The sequence below is a fragment of the Primulina eburnea genome, chromosome 3 (genome assembly GCF_022965805.1).
Source record: "Primulina eburnea isolate SZY01 chromosome 3, ASM2296580v1, whole genome shotgun sequence".
NCBI lineage: Eukaryota > Viridiplantae > Streptophyta > Magnoliopsida > Lamiales > Gesneriaceae > Primulina > Primulina eburnea.
In genome coordinates, this window is record NC_133103.1 from 45184759 (window position 1) to 45201396 (window position 16638).

Sequence of the window (16638 nt, forward strand, 5' to 3'; positions counted from 1 at the left end):
TTTCGGTTTTAATCCCCGAAAAAACCGAAAAACCGAACCGGCCATATTATTGTTAATTATAAGGTTTTTATGTATAATGGGTCATATTATTGTTTAGTATAAGGCTTTTTATGTATAATTGACCTATTAAGATTTAAGAACCTAATATCATTAACTCTCAATTTTCAATCCGATCGTTTTTTCTTCTTTCTCATCATTCACCAGTCGATTTTTCTTTTCTTTTCTATATATATTTCTTTATTTTTTATATAAAAAATTAAGTCTCACAAATTATATGTTTGAAAAATACTATGATTTAGATTTAAAAGCATAAAGTGACATATAATTTTATTTTGTAACAAATTTTAGCTAACCGTATATAACCGGCCGTATAAACCGAACCGTACTACAAAAAACCGAACCGTAATAAAATGGTTCGGTTTTGGACTAGAGATATTCAAAACCGAAACCGAAAAACCGAACCATTGTAGAGTAAAACCGGACCGAACCGACCGTTGCCCACCCCTAGTTGCAATAAAGAAAAAAATTTATCTCCCACGGAAACATATAACTTGCAATTCATACAAAATTGAGAAATAAATATTGTATTTCAATAAATAATAAGACATAATAAATATGTCATTTACAAAGGCTCAATCAATAAGTGACGAACATCAATCCTCTTATTTCCCCTTCAACAATGAAATAACTCAGTGGTCTGATTTTCAACAAATTCTTCTTACAAAAAAATATTATATCATCACCAAAAAAGACTAAAGAATCCAAAAAATCTAATAAAATAAAGTTAACCCAACATTATAAAACAAGAAAAAGGAAATATTCCATGACGATGAACATCACAATTCCCTTCTGGTTCCTTCGATTCCGAGACATATTGTACCCAAGGCAATGCCATTAGCAGTGTGTTTTCGACTCACAAATGATGTGCCCCGTAGGTAATCGATCATCCCCGCGCCTTTTATTTACGAAGAGAAAAAAGGGACAGTGTTTCTTGATCCTTAGAGGTCCATGTTTCCCCATTCCCATATGTAGACTTCAGTATGCATGCGATTTACACGTTTGGTATGAATATGAAGCCATATAACTTTGTATAACTACACTTGTTCGCCGATCAAATCTAGCCCAACGAGCAAAAACGACACGCCTTGAAAGAGCAAGAAATAAAAATGGATACCTTGAGCAGATAATAGACTTCTCGCTGAAGCTGTCAATAGAAGGAAAGCTAGAGCCAACTCCTTAGTATATATTCGATTATGCTTCTTTTTACGAGAATCCTTCTTCTTTTCTTGCTGTTTTCCCACTCGCATTTCTTCTAAATTTGACTCCGAGCCGCCTCTCTGAGGCTTCGTTTCTTTTTCAACCATGGATATGAGATCACCCTCAGATGAACGGCCAGATTTCTTGGTGACAACCCACTCGTATGCACTTCCAAGTTGAAAAAGACCAGAGATCATGGCATTGAACTTGGTTACTGACATTGTGTTCTCGAATAGTAAGTAAGGTACAATGAAAGGGAACGATTTGGGTGCAGGTAGAATATTGAGAAACGACATGGCAGCCGGAATGTAACAAACAACCCAGGATGGAAGTGTTGCCTCTGGGATAAACATGGTCATCGGAAGAATGATGCAAAAAAGCGTAAAAGAGTAAAACGGGAGTATAAGTTTTCGTAGCAGGAAGAAGAGAAATATAATGTTCCCTTTTTTCCAAATGCTGATCTGCAAATATACGGCGAATTTTGAGAGCAAACAAGATTAACTGTGGTGCAATGAGCAAAAAAATTAAATGCTCAACACAGCGCATAGTTTTAGCACAAACCTTTGATTGAATAATGGCTGGCAAACAGAGACGGAACAACTGCATCGGCCCCGAATGCCACCTATGTTGTTGCTTCCTGTATGCTTCGTAAGATTCTGGTAACTCACATTGGCACTGAAAATTTCAAATTTGTCATTAGCAACTCAAACAGAGAAATGCCATTAAATCTAGTTTAGATTTTGATCAAAGGGTTTCACCATGCATTTCAAAATGGCAACTTTCACCTAACATCACTAAACAATACAATCCATTACACATTAACACGACACTTTCAAAACTCAAAAGCAAATTACGTAAAATCTATAGCATATTGTTTCCATCGAAACGCAATATCTTAGTGCGTATTTTAATTACCTCAACATCATTAAGGAAAATGAATTTCCAACCATGAAGATGGGCTCGAACGGCAATATCCATGTCCTCGACTGTGGTCCTCTCCAACCATCCGCCTGATTCTTCCAATGCCTTGATCCTCCACACACCCGCAGTGCCATTGAACCCAAAAAAGTTTAGAAAAAGTCCATTGACTTGCTGCTCCACTTCAAAATGAAAAGCTAAATTAATGAGCTGCAACCTTGTCAGTAGATTTTCATCCTTGTTCACGAATGACCATCTCGCTTGAACCAATCCCAGTTCCTCGTTGTCCTACAATTTGAAACCAAGGCACGTCTTTTATTTCCTTATATGTTAGAAAAATTCAAACTTTACACATATAAATGCTAAAATTTATGCATATGGCCACGGTGCAAGTAAGAACTAGTGGAGACTGCCGTCAGCTCTGAAGTCTTGGTTCTCCCACTGGGCGGAACCAAAAGTCGGCTGAGGGGGCAAAACAAAAATTTGAAATTTTTAGGGGTCAAAATTATATTTGCGTTTATACTTCAGAAGACACCGTCACTGCCATTCCTCTCGCTTCACCACTCGCCATCATGCATTAACAATAATCAAAATAATACACATAGTAACGAAGTTATGAAGTACAACAGGTTCTGTCAATGGAAAATATCGAAATTCAAGATAACAGATTTAATATTCCAGTTGAAGTACTCATTCCTAAGTCATGATTCAAATTTAGAGATGAATACCTTAAAATGACGCACAGTTCTTTGAAGAAAATCCGGAGTAGGCTGAAAATCGGCATCGAAAATAGCAACAAATTCATAGTCCTTAACATAGCTACAACCCATGGCAGACTTCAGATTGCCAGCTTTGTATCCATCCCTAATAACTCTATGTCTGTAGATAATATTGGCACCGTTCTGCTGCCATTTATGAACCTCGTCTTTAATCAACAACTGAGTCGTTGGATCATCCGAATCATCCAAAATTTGAATTAATAATCTCCCTTTAGGCCAGTCCAAACTACACACGGCAGCAATAGATTGTTGGTATACCTGTCACAAGTAAAAAACTAACAAGATTTACTCTTTCAAACCAATCAGGAAACCAGAATAGAACAGTTCATTGCTCTGTTTGGACCATTATTCGCAAGTTTAGTTTCAAACTTTTGAGAAACAAGAAATGTATTTGAGAGTGTTACCTCTTTTTCATTGCACATTGGGATCTGAACTAAGACCATTGGGAAGTAACCATCTCCATCTCCAGACTCGAGATCTGCAAGGCCTTGTTTGGCAATTGGTTTGAGATCCTTTAATTTGATCCAGAAGCAACCCAAACAAAGAATTAGCCTATCCACGCTTTGGATAAGGAAGAGCAATATACATATATTGATCAAGAACTGGAGTGGTGGAGCAAGATACTCAACCCTGATCAAAACCCAACTGGAGTAAACTGAATCAAACACACCCTTTACTTTTTGAGGATCGGCTAAAGTGTACAGATACTGCAATTGAAGATCTGGAGCCCCGAAATGCCACCCATTGAAATATGCAGACATTTCAAAACCAAGCATGATTAAAGATAGCGCAAGGAATACTTTGATAAAAGTATAGAATCTAGATTTGACAGCGGGGTTCTCGGCCTCCGAGGTGTCGGTGGAGTCGGTCCTTCCGGCAGAGACGCGCCGCCGGACGATGGAAACGAGGGAGTAGAATGCGGCGCCGATTGATGCGAGGCAGCCGGCTGCTTTGTGGGCCTTTAGAAGAAGAACCCAAGTGAGCTGCTTGGCGTTCTTGTTGCGGCCGCCCTTTGAAACAGCACCGTTCGGGTACATGAAATCTTCTTCCGAGGGGGATTCTAGCTCCACCATTGACCAATTGTTTGGATGCTCCATTTTTACTACCACAGGGGTGCCCCCGTGAGTTTCCTTCTCCCACCAATACAAAGATGGTGCCATTATACCACAATAGTTTGCTTTGTTTTCTTGAAATGTGTCCAAAGTGTATATATAATCAGTATCTTTTACACTTATTTAACGTGATCAAGAAATGCCCCTCAAAGTTAAATTTCGAATAGTTTTCATGAAATGCTGGAGAATCAAGGATTTGGGAACTTTTTTTCTTGAACAAACAACACCAGAATACAAAGAGAAACGGCCACAAAAATGCTACTAAAGCTTCATTTCAAATGACACCTAGATTCGGAGCACAGGGAAGGTGAAGATGGAAGAAGACACTCGTATGGAGATTATAAGGGAACTGAAATTCCAAAGCAGAAGCAAAAATTACTACAACATATTAAACTATTTTCCCATTTTCTGTGGTGAAAAATATAAAATCGAGGGAATATTAAGTTTCATTTAAAGCTTGCAAGATTAAAGAACTGAAAAGGACAGGGCGTGGGGGGCGCAGTGTAGTTCCATCGGAACACTGTACATTAATGGCCGAAGCATTACCAATTTAAAACGATTCTTCACGTTCACAGCGGTAAAAAGAAATTAAAAATTCTTTTTCACGTATTTGATTTGGATTCAAAATTTGAATTTTTTGTTTTTGAAAAACACTAATTGTGAACACAGAAAATAGGACTGGAGCACGTTCTGTGTCAAAATCACCACCAACAACACCAGCCCACCTTTCGTTTTCCACAAAAAAAAAAAAACAAGAAATTAAAATCGCTTTAGCAAGAAAATCTCTCTTTTTTAAGTTTTCACCTGCAAGAAACAAGAAAATACGAAAGAAAACAACATTAATTTGAATAATTCACTCACCCTTTGGAAACGACAACAAATCAGAAATCGTCTAAACTACAGAAAGAACTTATAATTGAGAAAACAAAAAACAGAAGAAATATAAAAATCCCGACAAGAAGAAGTGGGCAATAGGCTTTTTGTAGTACAATAATCTTTCCATTACAGCTGCATTTTTTTAATCGAATACGGCAGATAATCCTCCCTCAAATTTGAAAATAATAACAAATAAATATTTCAAGAGTGCCGATTTAATATTTCGTAGTCGTAATACAAAAAATGGGCAAAAAGAACGCATGATTGACTGAATTTCCGTGATGCAATCAATCAATAATTAATACGGGAAGATGGAAACTTCAATTTCCTTTACCATTCTAAATTAACCCTTTACGCGTATGAATTCATCAATATACTGAATTTAGTGAAAATTAATGAGCATAAATTGCAAAATAAATGGTGGCATTCACTAACCTTTGACCCCTCAAGAAATGATTTCCAAATTTCTTTAATTAATATTTTTTGCAGAGATTTGTTGCATCTGAGAATCATGCAAACTAGCTGCTTAATCTGCATGCAGGAGGGGGAAATAAAAAAGGCTGGAAAATAATATATGTATTTGTTCTATCTAATTGGATAATGATAAAAATCTCAAAAATATATATGAATTAAAGTATATATTTATATTTTTATTTTATTTTATTTACTGTTTTAAGTAATAAATTTTCATGGGTTTGGCTTCGATGGTAAAAGTATCTGTATATATGAATTAACATATATAAATAATATGAAACGCGTGGATTCGGTTTATGTCCAAAATGAAAAATTATATTATTAGCATAAAAATTAATATTTTTTCATAGAACGAGTCAGATAAAATATCTTTTTTATAAAATTCAGCTGTGAACGGTTTCATAAAAGTTTTTGTGATAAATTTATATTTTATTCAAGGCAAAAACTTGTGTGAGACGGTCTCACGGGTCGTATTTGTGAGACGGATCTCTTATTTAGGTCATCCATGAATAATTATTACTTTTTATGCTAAGAGTATTACATTTTATGGTAAATATGGGTAGGGTTGACCCGTCTCACATATTAAGATCCGTGAGACGGTCTCACATGAGACTCGCTCTTTATTCAGTACGTATTGAAATTCTAATATTATAAAAAAATTGATAAATTTAGGTTACCTAATTATTTCCAAAATTAAAATATCGTCAATACTATATTTTCAATTATGACTTGTAACACTCATTAAAAAAAACTACTTTTTAGTCTTTAAAACGTACCAATTTCCCCAAGGAAATTCTTTTCATAAAATTTTTATGTTTATAAAAAATATATATAATGACAAAAAACAAATAAAAATAAATATAATGAAACAAAACCAAATTAGTATATTTTCTGAAAAAATTATTCCAACACAATTACTTTATAAAAAATTAATATATTCATAATTATATTTTATATTAAAATTAATATACATTCCTGGCATATTCAAAGGTAATAGTATTTATAAAAAAAAATTATATTTTCGTCTCACTTTTTACGATTAAACATTTATTCTACGCTTGATATATATATATATTAAACAAAAGAAAAGAAATGTCAATTCAATGACCAAGTTTCTTCTTGGTAAAAGGTGGCCAGGCGTTGATTGCAAAGAGATTTAGAATTTAGGGTGTTCCCAAAACGGCTAATCGTTTGCTTACTTTGACTAGATATCGGCATAATTTGCGCTAAGCCAAATATAATGTCGAAACCAAAACTTTGCCACATCACACACACACACATATATATATATATATATATATATGATTTACATATTGTTTTGATATATTCACATCCACGGTGTATATTTATGTAATCTATATATCTCTATATATATATAAGCAGAGTTTTTGTCAAAAATAGTAATTTACCTTCAAAATGTCATTTCTAAAAAAAGAAAGATATATCATGAATATTGAAATATGTGTACTGCAATAAATTATCACTTCAATTATTGCTTGCATTGATTATATCAATTTATTTAATTCAATTTTGAATTTAATTATTTTTAATATTATTTCAAATGTAATTTATGTGTTATATATTTTTTTTAATTTTTTTATTCAAACCAAAACTAAACTCTATTGAAAACATAAACTATATTAAAATTTTTGCATTGATTATATCAATCAATTTAATGAAAAACTGTATAAATAAATTTAAAATAAAAATGATTGCAATGTTCAGTATCATTCATGAGATAAATCATTCAAAAATATATTTTTCTATTTTAAGTAATTTTCTGTACAAATTACTTACTAAAAAAGAAATATAATATTTAATTAGTTAATTTAATTTTCTAAAAATAATATCGATCGAGTATTAAAAGTTATTAGTACAACAAGGTTTTCCAATGGACATTAAATTACCGTTTAATAATCATAATTTTTTTTTAAATCTCAAATGCATATTATTTCGAGATTACCTTAATTTGAAAGAATTAATGTATTGTAGTTTTATTCCAAAACCATACGTATATTGTATATCTAGAATTGTTTTCTTAAACATTCAAATAAGAGAGCATAAGAAAATTAAAATAGATAAATTCAAAAGAGTTTTAGTTTCAAGTGGATATTAAATTACTCTCAATAAATATGTATATTACCCTCAATAAAAAAAATGTTGACACCCAATGCATGTAATTCGAGATTTTCATAATTTCAAAGAGTTAATATATGATATAATTCTACCAAAAGCATCCAATGTATAATTTTTGGCCCTTGAGAATTTGAATTTTAAATTATAAATAATGTAATATTGTGTATTATTATATTAAAAACCAATTTTATTCTATTTATCTTACTAAATTTATCTATTTCAAAATTGAATTCTGAAATGACTCATCTTTTCAGCACTATATGTGAGTTGAATCCTTCCAAGATGTAATGTTCGTTTAAATTTAGATTTGTTCGTTGTTATGAACTACCTACATATGGGAACAACGAGACATTAAGTTTGAAATCTGACTCTTATTTGTACAAAATTTTAATTATTACATATTTACTAATGTGATAATTTTATTCTATACTACAAAGTTCATGAATACATGATAGTATAAATGACCGTAATGGAAATGATTAAAGCAATTCTAAAGAAATTACGCGTCTTATTAGGAGACACATTATTAAATTTATTGGCATTGTTTTGGAATACACATAGTAAATGTTAATAAAATAACTTTTCTGATTTATATATAATTTATATATAATCGCATTTCATTTTTATTTAGAAATAATAGGCTGTTGTGTATATTATGGAAGAGTTTTTGTAAATAAAATCACAACCCATTTTGATAAAGATATTGATGAAACAATAATTGTTATCATTCAAATTTGTCAAACGCGTGTCATGTCACAAAATTGTTTGTGAATGTGGATTTAGATGAAATTATTGAGTTTTAAAAAAAGTATTTCTATTTGATTTTATTGAATTTGATTTAAAAATATTTTTTATCACATATTAAAAAATAATAATATATAGCTTCTTAAAAAAATTAAAGAATTAAATTTGTATTAAGGTTGGTGATCGACATGCGTTATATTTAAAAAAGTTTTTTAAAATTAGCGAAAAAATAGTTTTTATAATTATATTATTTTTTCAATTTAAATTTCTATTCATTTTTCACTAATTTTTAATAAAATCATCCCTTGCTTCGCACGGGTTAAATACTAGTATATATATATATATAAAAGTAGAGTTGTACTATATTTAGTAAGTTCCCGCCAAAAATTTTATTAAATTAGAAAATAAAAAAAAGAAAAATTATTTCCTAATATATTTAATAATATTACAATTTTTAATAACAATAAAATGAGTTGTCTTTTCAAAGTTTTTTTTCGAAATTCCATGCCTATTGGATATCACAATTTGATATATTTGATAAATAATATGTAATTAAATAAATTATGAAAATTAATAAAATTTTTCTAAAATATATCAAATTCTTTTTCAAATTTCAGTTTTAAAATTGAATTTCTTGAAAATATAAATTTCACTTTTAATTTCAAATTTAAATCTAATTATCTTGAAAAAATAAATAACATTCAAAAATTTGATATCGGTTTTATCACATGATTTAATATCTTTGTTCCATCACATAATTCATATCAACGAGGTTGTGCTGAATAAAATTTGATTGAAAACAATTAATTTTAAAAATGATAATTCTAAAAAAGAGATATATCATTAATCTCGAAATAAGTACCGCAATAAATGATTGAAAACAATTAATTTTATGCGATATTATTGATATTTTGTAATAAAGAATTATATATTTTCTTTTTTAAAAAAAAAATCAAATGTGAATTGAAAAAAATTTGAAAATATAAACTTCAATTACTATTTGAATTGATTATATCAAATCTTTTATTAGTTAACATTTAAATTTAATTCATTTTTATATCAATTTATATGTAATCTATGAATTATGTGTTTTTTTATATATTTTATTCAATTTAAAATTGAACTCAATTGAAAACTCAATCTACTTTTAAATCATTCAAAAATACATTTAGAGCTTAAACTTTATTCCCCAAACTGTTAAAAAACAAAAATTACTCTTATTAGTTCGTTGATACGATCTACCAGCATTTCGGTACTGAGTTCCTATCGACGTAGGCTACAACTGGACACTGAATATTGACAGGCTTGGAGTTCGAGACTTCGACAGAGTCAGAATAACAGAAAGAAAGGTATAAATTAATGTTGAGTTGAGATTGCACAACTCGAGTGAGGTTTGAATCGAGTTTCCCTAAATCACATACTTTCATTTATTGCATTGATATTTGCAATTGATGAGACTTATGATTGTAGTCTATTGAGTTATAGCTAATGTATGATCAGATTAATATTTGTAGTCTATTGATTTATAGCCACTGCATGTAATGACTGCTGATTCGCTAGTCATCGACTGATTTGCTTAAATACTGAATGCATGTATTGACTATTGAGTAGTTGAGTCATAGGCTGATTCGCCTAGTCACCGGCTGATTCGTCTGGTTATTGACTGATTCGTCTATTTATTGGCTGATTCGCTTAATTATAGCTGATTCGCTTAATCTTGACTGATTAGTCTAAACTTTAGCTGATTCGCTTAATTACAGGCTGATTCGTCTGGTTAGTGGCTGATTCGCTTAATTCTTGACTGATTCGTCAATTCTGCGGCTGATTCGCCCAGACACTGATATATGAATTATATCGATGCCGTTTAAGGATTGATTCATTCCTATCGACTGAGATTCGATATAATTACCTATATCCAGACATCGGGATCCCTAGGTTAGAGTTGAGTCGAGTCTGAGACGACGCGTCAGTGAAGTCGAGTCTGAGACGACGCGTCGGTTGAGTTGAGTCTGATACGCCATGTTGATTTACATTGGTTATATCATTCATGTTTATTGAATGCTTGATATTGCTTTATGTTTCTGATATGAGATATGTTATGAATAATTCTTATATGCTTTCGTATATGCTTTTATATGATTGCATGTATACATCGTTTATACTGGGATATTTATATCTCACCGGAGTTATCCGGCTGTTGTCTTGTTTTGTATGTGTGCATGACAACAGGTGTATGTGTGCATGACAACAGGTGTATGTGTGCATGACAACAGGTGTATGTGTGCATGACAACAGGTGGGGCTGGATCAGGGTCAAGAAGAGGATGAGAGAAGATTAGATAGCATGGAGATCCGGGCTTCGAAGCAACATAGGATTCAGCACTGATATGTAATTGAACCTAGTTGAATTCTTGTAGATAACACAAGATTTGCATGTTCATGTTTCATATGTAATTTGAGTAAATTACATTACGTTTCCGCTTTGTATTTTTAAAAAAAAAAATTAGACCCTGTTTTATAATTGATTAATTAGTCCCAATAATGATTAAGAACTTGATTAGCGTCCGGGTCCCCACAACAGGTGGTATCAGAGCGATAGATCCTTTAGATTGAGATAGAAGAGGCTAGTGAGCGGGGTAGATTGAGTTTTCTTCCTTGCTTTTGCATGCTAGCAATCTATTATGCTTACTGCTTTATATAATACATGTTACTTGAATTATCTGATTTGATTTTGTAGTATGTATTATTTGAAATGAATTCGAACTGATTTCGAACTGATTCTCGATCAGCAGTAAGATGATCGGAGGAGAGACTGAATTGAAACATGTTTGTTGGATTGGTTTACTAATCCTGGTGATATTCAGATATGCCTCCCAGAAGAATACCAGAACAGGGTAGTACATCAAATCCTCCAATGGATGTAACACCGACTCCAATGGAAACCTTGCTGAAGAGGTTTCAGTCATCCAAACCACCGACTCTTAAGGGTACTGAGACATCAGTTGAGTGTGAGAGTTGGTTAGGTAACATTGAGATGCTGTTTGATTCACTGGAGTACAGTGATGAGCGCCGAATTAAATTGATTGGGCACCAGTTGCTGGATGTTGCAAAAAGCTGGTGGATTACGATGAAGAGGGCCTTGGAGCAACGAGGTACGATTATTACTTGGGATGTATTTAAAACTGAGTTTTATCAGAGATTTTTCCCAGTGTCGTACAGGAAAGACAAGGGGGCGGAGTTTTTCAATTTGAGACAGGGTCAGCTGAACATTGAAGAATATGTGACCAAGTTCTCTACCTTGTTGAAGTTTGCTCCACATGTGGCTGAAAATGACGAAGCGGTTGCCGACCAGTTCATCAATGGATTGAACCCCGATATCTTTACATTGGTGAACACAGGGCGACCGAATAATTTTGCTGATGCCATGAATAGAGCAAAGGGCGCTGAAGCGGGCCTGATAAGGCAGAGAGGAGCTGAATTTGTTCCTCCAGTGTCGAGACCACCGCAACCACCTCCCCGATTCGAGAGTGGCAGTAGCAGTGGTGGAAGGAAAGATTTTCTGAAGGCTAGAGGAAAGCAGTTTAAGAAGTCTGGCGGCAGTTCTTCTAGCTCCAGTAGTTCTCAGCAGAGTTATACCGGGGCTTACTGCGGAAATTGTGGAGGGAGACATTCTACTGAACAATGCCAATGAGTACTTGGTAGCTGCCATTTTTGCAAACAACAGGGACATTTTTCCAGAGTATGTCCACAGAGGGGTTCCCAAAGATTCCAGGGAGCCGAATCATCTGGATCAGCGGCACAGGGAAGTAGACGATCAGCTGCTGTTCATTCATTTCAGCCAGCACTATCTCAGTCACAGCAGAGGCCAGGAGGAAGCCAGACAGTTGGCCAGCCTCCTAGACAGCAGGCCAGAGTATTTGCTTTGACCGAGGAGCAGGCTCAGGAAGCACCAGATGATGATGTTGCAGGTAACTGATTTGTTTGATTATCCTGCATATGTATTGAGTGATGCCGGTGCTTCACATACCTTTATTTCTGAAAGATTTACATTGATGCATGCATTATCTGTTGAGTCCCTATTTACTGTAGTATTTGTTTCTTTCCCTCCGGGAAAAGATCTTGTATCAGTGATTTCTGTTAGATCTTGTATACTACAGTAGGATGAGAATGAGATCGAGTTAGATCGTGTGGTAGCTTTTGTTGTGCTAGTGTTCTCTGATTTTGGGACTGCATTACTGATATTGATATGCTGACCAAGTACAGAGCTACCCTAGATTAATTCCAGAAGATGGTGAGAATCGAACCTGAGATGGCTAAGGGATGAATATTGTACGATAAGAATTCTAGACTGAGAATTCCTTTGATATTCGTACTAGCTATGAGTCGATGATTACAGAAAGGAGCGGAATGACTCCTTATGTATTCAGTTGATTTACTGAAGTTGATTTTATCATTGGCTGATTTACCAATGATAAAAAAGTTATTAATGTTTTCCCCAAATAAGACTTCAGATTTGATTCCAATCAGAGAGATTGAGTTTAGCCTTGAAATGATAGTAGAAATTGTTGAAATTTTGAATCCTGATTGAGACACAATGTTCAGGGATTTTTATATCTGAAAATGATGTATCTGTTGATTTTAGCAGAGTTAAACCGTGATTAGTCAGCCGAGGTTGAAATCGATGTCAGACATTTGCAGTTTATGAGTTTAACAGATCAATACCGATGAGTGATGTTTTGAATCTGATTGAATCTTGCTGTCGTTCTGAATCCGTTTTTGAATCAGGTAAGTAATACTGTATTGTATGTTAATAACTGATTTGCTTGTGCCCGATATTTCGAATGTGAAATGACATAGATTGTCAGAAATGGTGCAATACTTGATTTAGTAAGCATCTTGATAGCAGAAAATGTTTTGATAGAAACAGATGAGATTAGATATGGCAGAGTTTGGACTGAAATGTCTGAACTACAGACAGATAAAGATAGAAAGAGAGAAACCAAGAGATGGGTTATATAACTTGTCGGTTCCTGAATGGAAATGAGATTACATTTCCAGGGATATCGTGATGAAGTTACTACATTCCTCTCGGAATTGAGTATTGATTGAGTTAGGAATGACAGACTGACCCAGTCTGCGAGTGCTAAACCGTACATGAAGATGTACAAATATGATATATTACTGAGATTTTGTCAGAAAAGTGATTAGATTTCACGGAGTGTGGAGAGTTGAGTATATTAGACCGTGATTTTGGTTGATTTTGCACGTCTGACAGAATGTACAATAAGAGTTAGATATTAGATTATATCTGAATACTGAATAGTATTCACTACCTAATGGACAGTCAGAGTGGATTATCCAGATTTCGGAGAATATGCTGAAAGCTGTAATGCTTGATTTTAACACTGAATGGTAGGATTCATTGATATTTTTTGAATTTTCGTACCATAACAGCTATCAAACGAGTATGAAGATAACTCCTTTCGAAGCATTGTACGGAAAGATATATGGATTCTCTCTTTATTGAAATGATATCGCTGAGATTCTTGAGATTAGATCTGAAATGATCAGAGATATGACTGAAAAGATGAAGCTAATTCAGAAGAAAATGAAAACAGCTCATAATAAACAGACTGAATATGCCAACATCGGACGATGACTGTTGGTATTTGAGACCAAAGATCGAATATATCTTTGATTGAGATAAACAGATTTAATAACAGCGGATGCTGTTGAGCTGTTACGAACTGGTAGTTGGGTATATACAGATGTTGTATAACCAGTATTGCGAGATTGACTTTATCAGAGCTATTTCCAGAAATAGAACTTGATATGAGATTGAAATTTCAGAACAGATTCATTGAGATGAGTTTCTGATTTAAACTCTATATACATTTCTTCTGATATATCTGAATTGATTACTTACGAGTTCGAGGACGAACTCAGATCTAAGAGGGGGAGAAATGTAATGCCCAAGAATTTGATTACTGTAATTTGAGATGATTTAGTGATTACGAATGGATGTGAGTATATTTGGACCGCTCCGAGATCAAATTAGTTAAAACACATGAGTTATGTGATTTTCATGCAGAACCTGTGGCGTCCGAGCGGAAGAATATTACCGCTCGAGCGCCAATGTGTGATAAACCCGAGCATCCGGGCAGAAAGTTCCGCGCTCGAGCGGTACTTTCTTACCGCCCGAGCACGAGACGTGGTTTATGAAAAATCATGCCACGTATCTTATGGTTGCATGCAATATATAAATATATGTATCAAGCTTCAATTTTTCAGAAATCCTTAAAAAGATAATCGAGAAAGGTTCGGGAAAAGAAATGAAAAATCCTTACACCTTTTGTGAGAAATCCGCCCGTCCGATTTTGAGTCCGATTTCGGTACTGAGTTCCTATCGACGTAGGCTACAACTGGACACTGAATATTGACAGGCTTGGAGTTCGAGACTTCGACAGAGTCAGAATAACAGAAAGAAAGGTATAAATTAATGTTGAGTTGAGATTGCACAACTCGAGTGAGGTTTGACTCGAGTTTCCCTAAATCACATACTTTCATTTATTGCATTGATATTTGCAATTGATGAGACTTATGATTGTAGTCTATTGAGTTATAGCTAATGTATGATCAGATTAATATTTGTAGTCTATTGATTTATAGCCACTGCATGTAATGACTGCTGATTCGTTAGTCATCGACTGATTTGCTTAAATACTGAATGCATGTATTGACTATTGAGTAGTTGAGTCATAGGCTGATTCGTCTAGTCACCGGCTGATTCGTCTGGTTATTGACTGATTCGTCTATTTATTGGCTGATTCGCTTAATTATAGCTGATTCGCTTAATCTTGACTGATTAGTCTAAACTTTAGCTGATTCGCTTAATTACAGGCTGATTCTTCTGGTTAGTGGCTGATTCGCCTAATTCTTGACTGATTCGTCAATTCTGCGGTTGATTCGCCCAGACACTGATATATGAATTATATCAATGCCGTTTAGGGATTGATTCATTCCTATCGACTGAGATTCGATATAATTACCTATATCCAGACATCGGGATCCCTAGGTTAGAGTTGAGTCGAGTCTGAGACGACGCGTTAGTGAAGTCGAGTCTGAGACGACGCGTCGGTTGAGTTGAGTCTGATACGCCATGTTGATTTACATTGGTTATATCATTCATGTTTATTGAATGCTTGATATTGCTTTATGTTTCTGCTATGAGATATGTTATGAATAATTCTTATATGCTTTCGTATATGTTTTTATATGATTGCATGTATACATTGTTTATACTGGGATATTTATATCTCACCGGAGTTATTCGGCTGTTGTCTTGTTTTGTATGTGTGCATGACAACAGGTGGGGCTGGATCAGGGTCAAGAAGAGGATGAGAGAAGATTAGATAGCGTGGAGATCCGGGCTTCGAAGCAACATAGGATTCATCACTGATATGTAGTTGAACCTAGTTGAATTCTTGTAGATAACACAAGATTTGCATGTTCATGTTTAATATGTAATTTGAGTAAATTACATTACGTTTCCGCTTTGTATTTTAAAAAAAAAAATTTAGACCCTGTTTTATAATTGATTAATTAGTCTTAATAATGATTAAGAACTTGATTAGCGTCCGGGTCCCCACACGTACCGTATTAATATTTGAAACAAATAGGAAATAAATATGTAATTAAATATGAATTGTTTTCAATTTATTTTTTAAAATTTAAATTCAAATTTGATATTTTTGAAATTATAAACTACATTTAAGTATCTACATTGGTTATATTACTCTATTTAATTTCATTTATGATTTTAAATTGTGTGTTACTTTTATAGAATTTATGTTTACTATTCTCTATCATACTAAATAAAATTTAAAATCTTTTATATAATATTATGTTTTACAATTTTTTTTAAAATAGTGTCCATAAATTGTTGTTATTATTGTTATGTATCTTAATAGACATTTAAAATATGCATTTTAATAGAAGTTTAATATAAATATTTTTAACATGTCCAAAAAATAATTACTTTTTTAGTCAAAATTTATTCATTTAATAAATGACAAAAAAAAATTGAAATTTTTAAAAAATGTTTATTTATTCTATAAAATTTTGATAAACAAAATAATATAAGATTTTTAAATATTTTTCTATTTTTTATATTTATAGCAGTCCCACTTAACCAAGATAATAAATCAATTCAACGATAAAATATTGTTATCATTATTTGAGCGTTATTTCAAATGACATTAATATTTTGATTTAATAATTTTTGATAATAATATTTAAAAATTAAATATATTCATTATATTAAATCAATAATTTTAAATAATT

At 32.9% G+C, this 16638-nt stretch overlaps 1 protein-coding gene across 2 annotated transcripts; it reads right to left on the reverse strand.

Annotated features, from left to right (window-relative positions):
* Positions 1-568: 568 nt before the first annotated feature.
* Positions 569-5498, reverse strand: LOC140827626 (probable xyloglucan glycosyltransferase 12). 2 transcript variants are annotated; one of them, XM_073190378.1, is made up of 6 exons: positions 5378-5498; positions 3359-4870; positions 2904-3212; positions 2173-2463; positions 1819-1932; positions 569-1718 (listed from the first exon to the last, which is right to left on the reverse strand). In XM_073190378.1, exons 2-6 carry the CDS (start codon positions 4112-4114, stop codon positions 1095-1097), a joined length of 2094 nt encoding a protein of 697 aa, XP_073046479.1. In that variant the 5' UTR covers positions 4115-4870; positions 5378-5498; the 3' UTR covers positions 569-1094. The 2 variants fall into 2 exon arrangements, with proteins under 2 accessions (XP_073046479.1, XP_073046480.1); XM_073190379.1 differs by lacking the exon at positions 5378-5498 and having other exon boundaries at positions 3359-4932.
* Positions 5499-16638: the final 11140 nt, after the last annotated feature.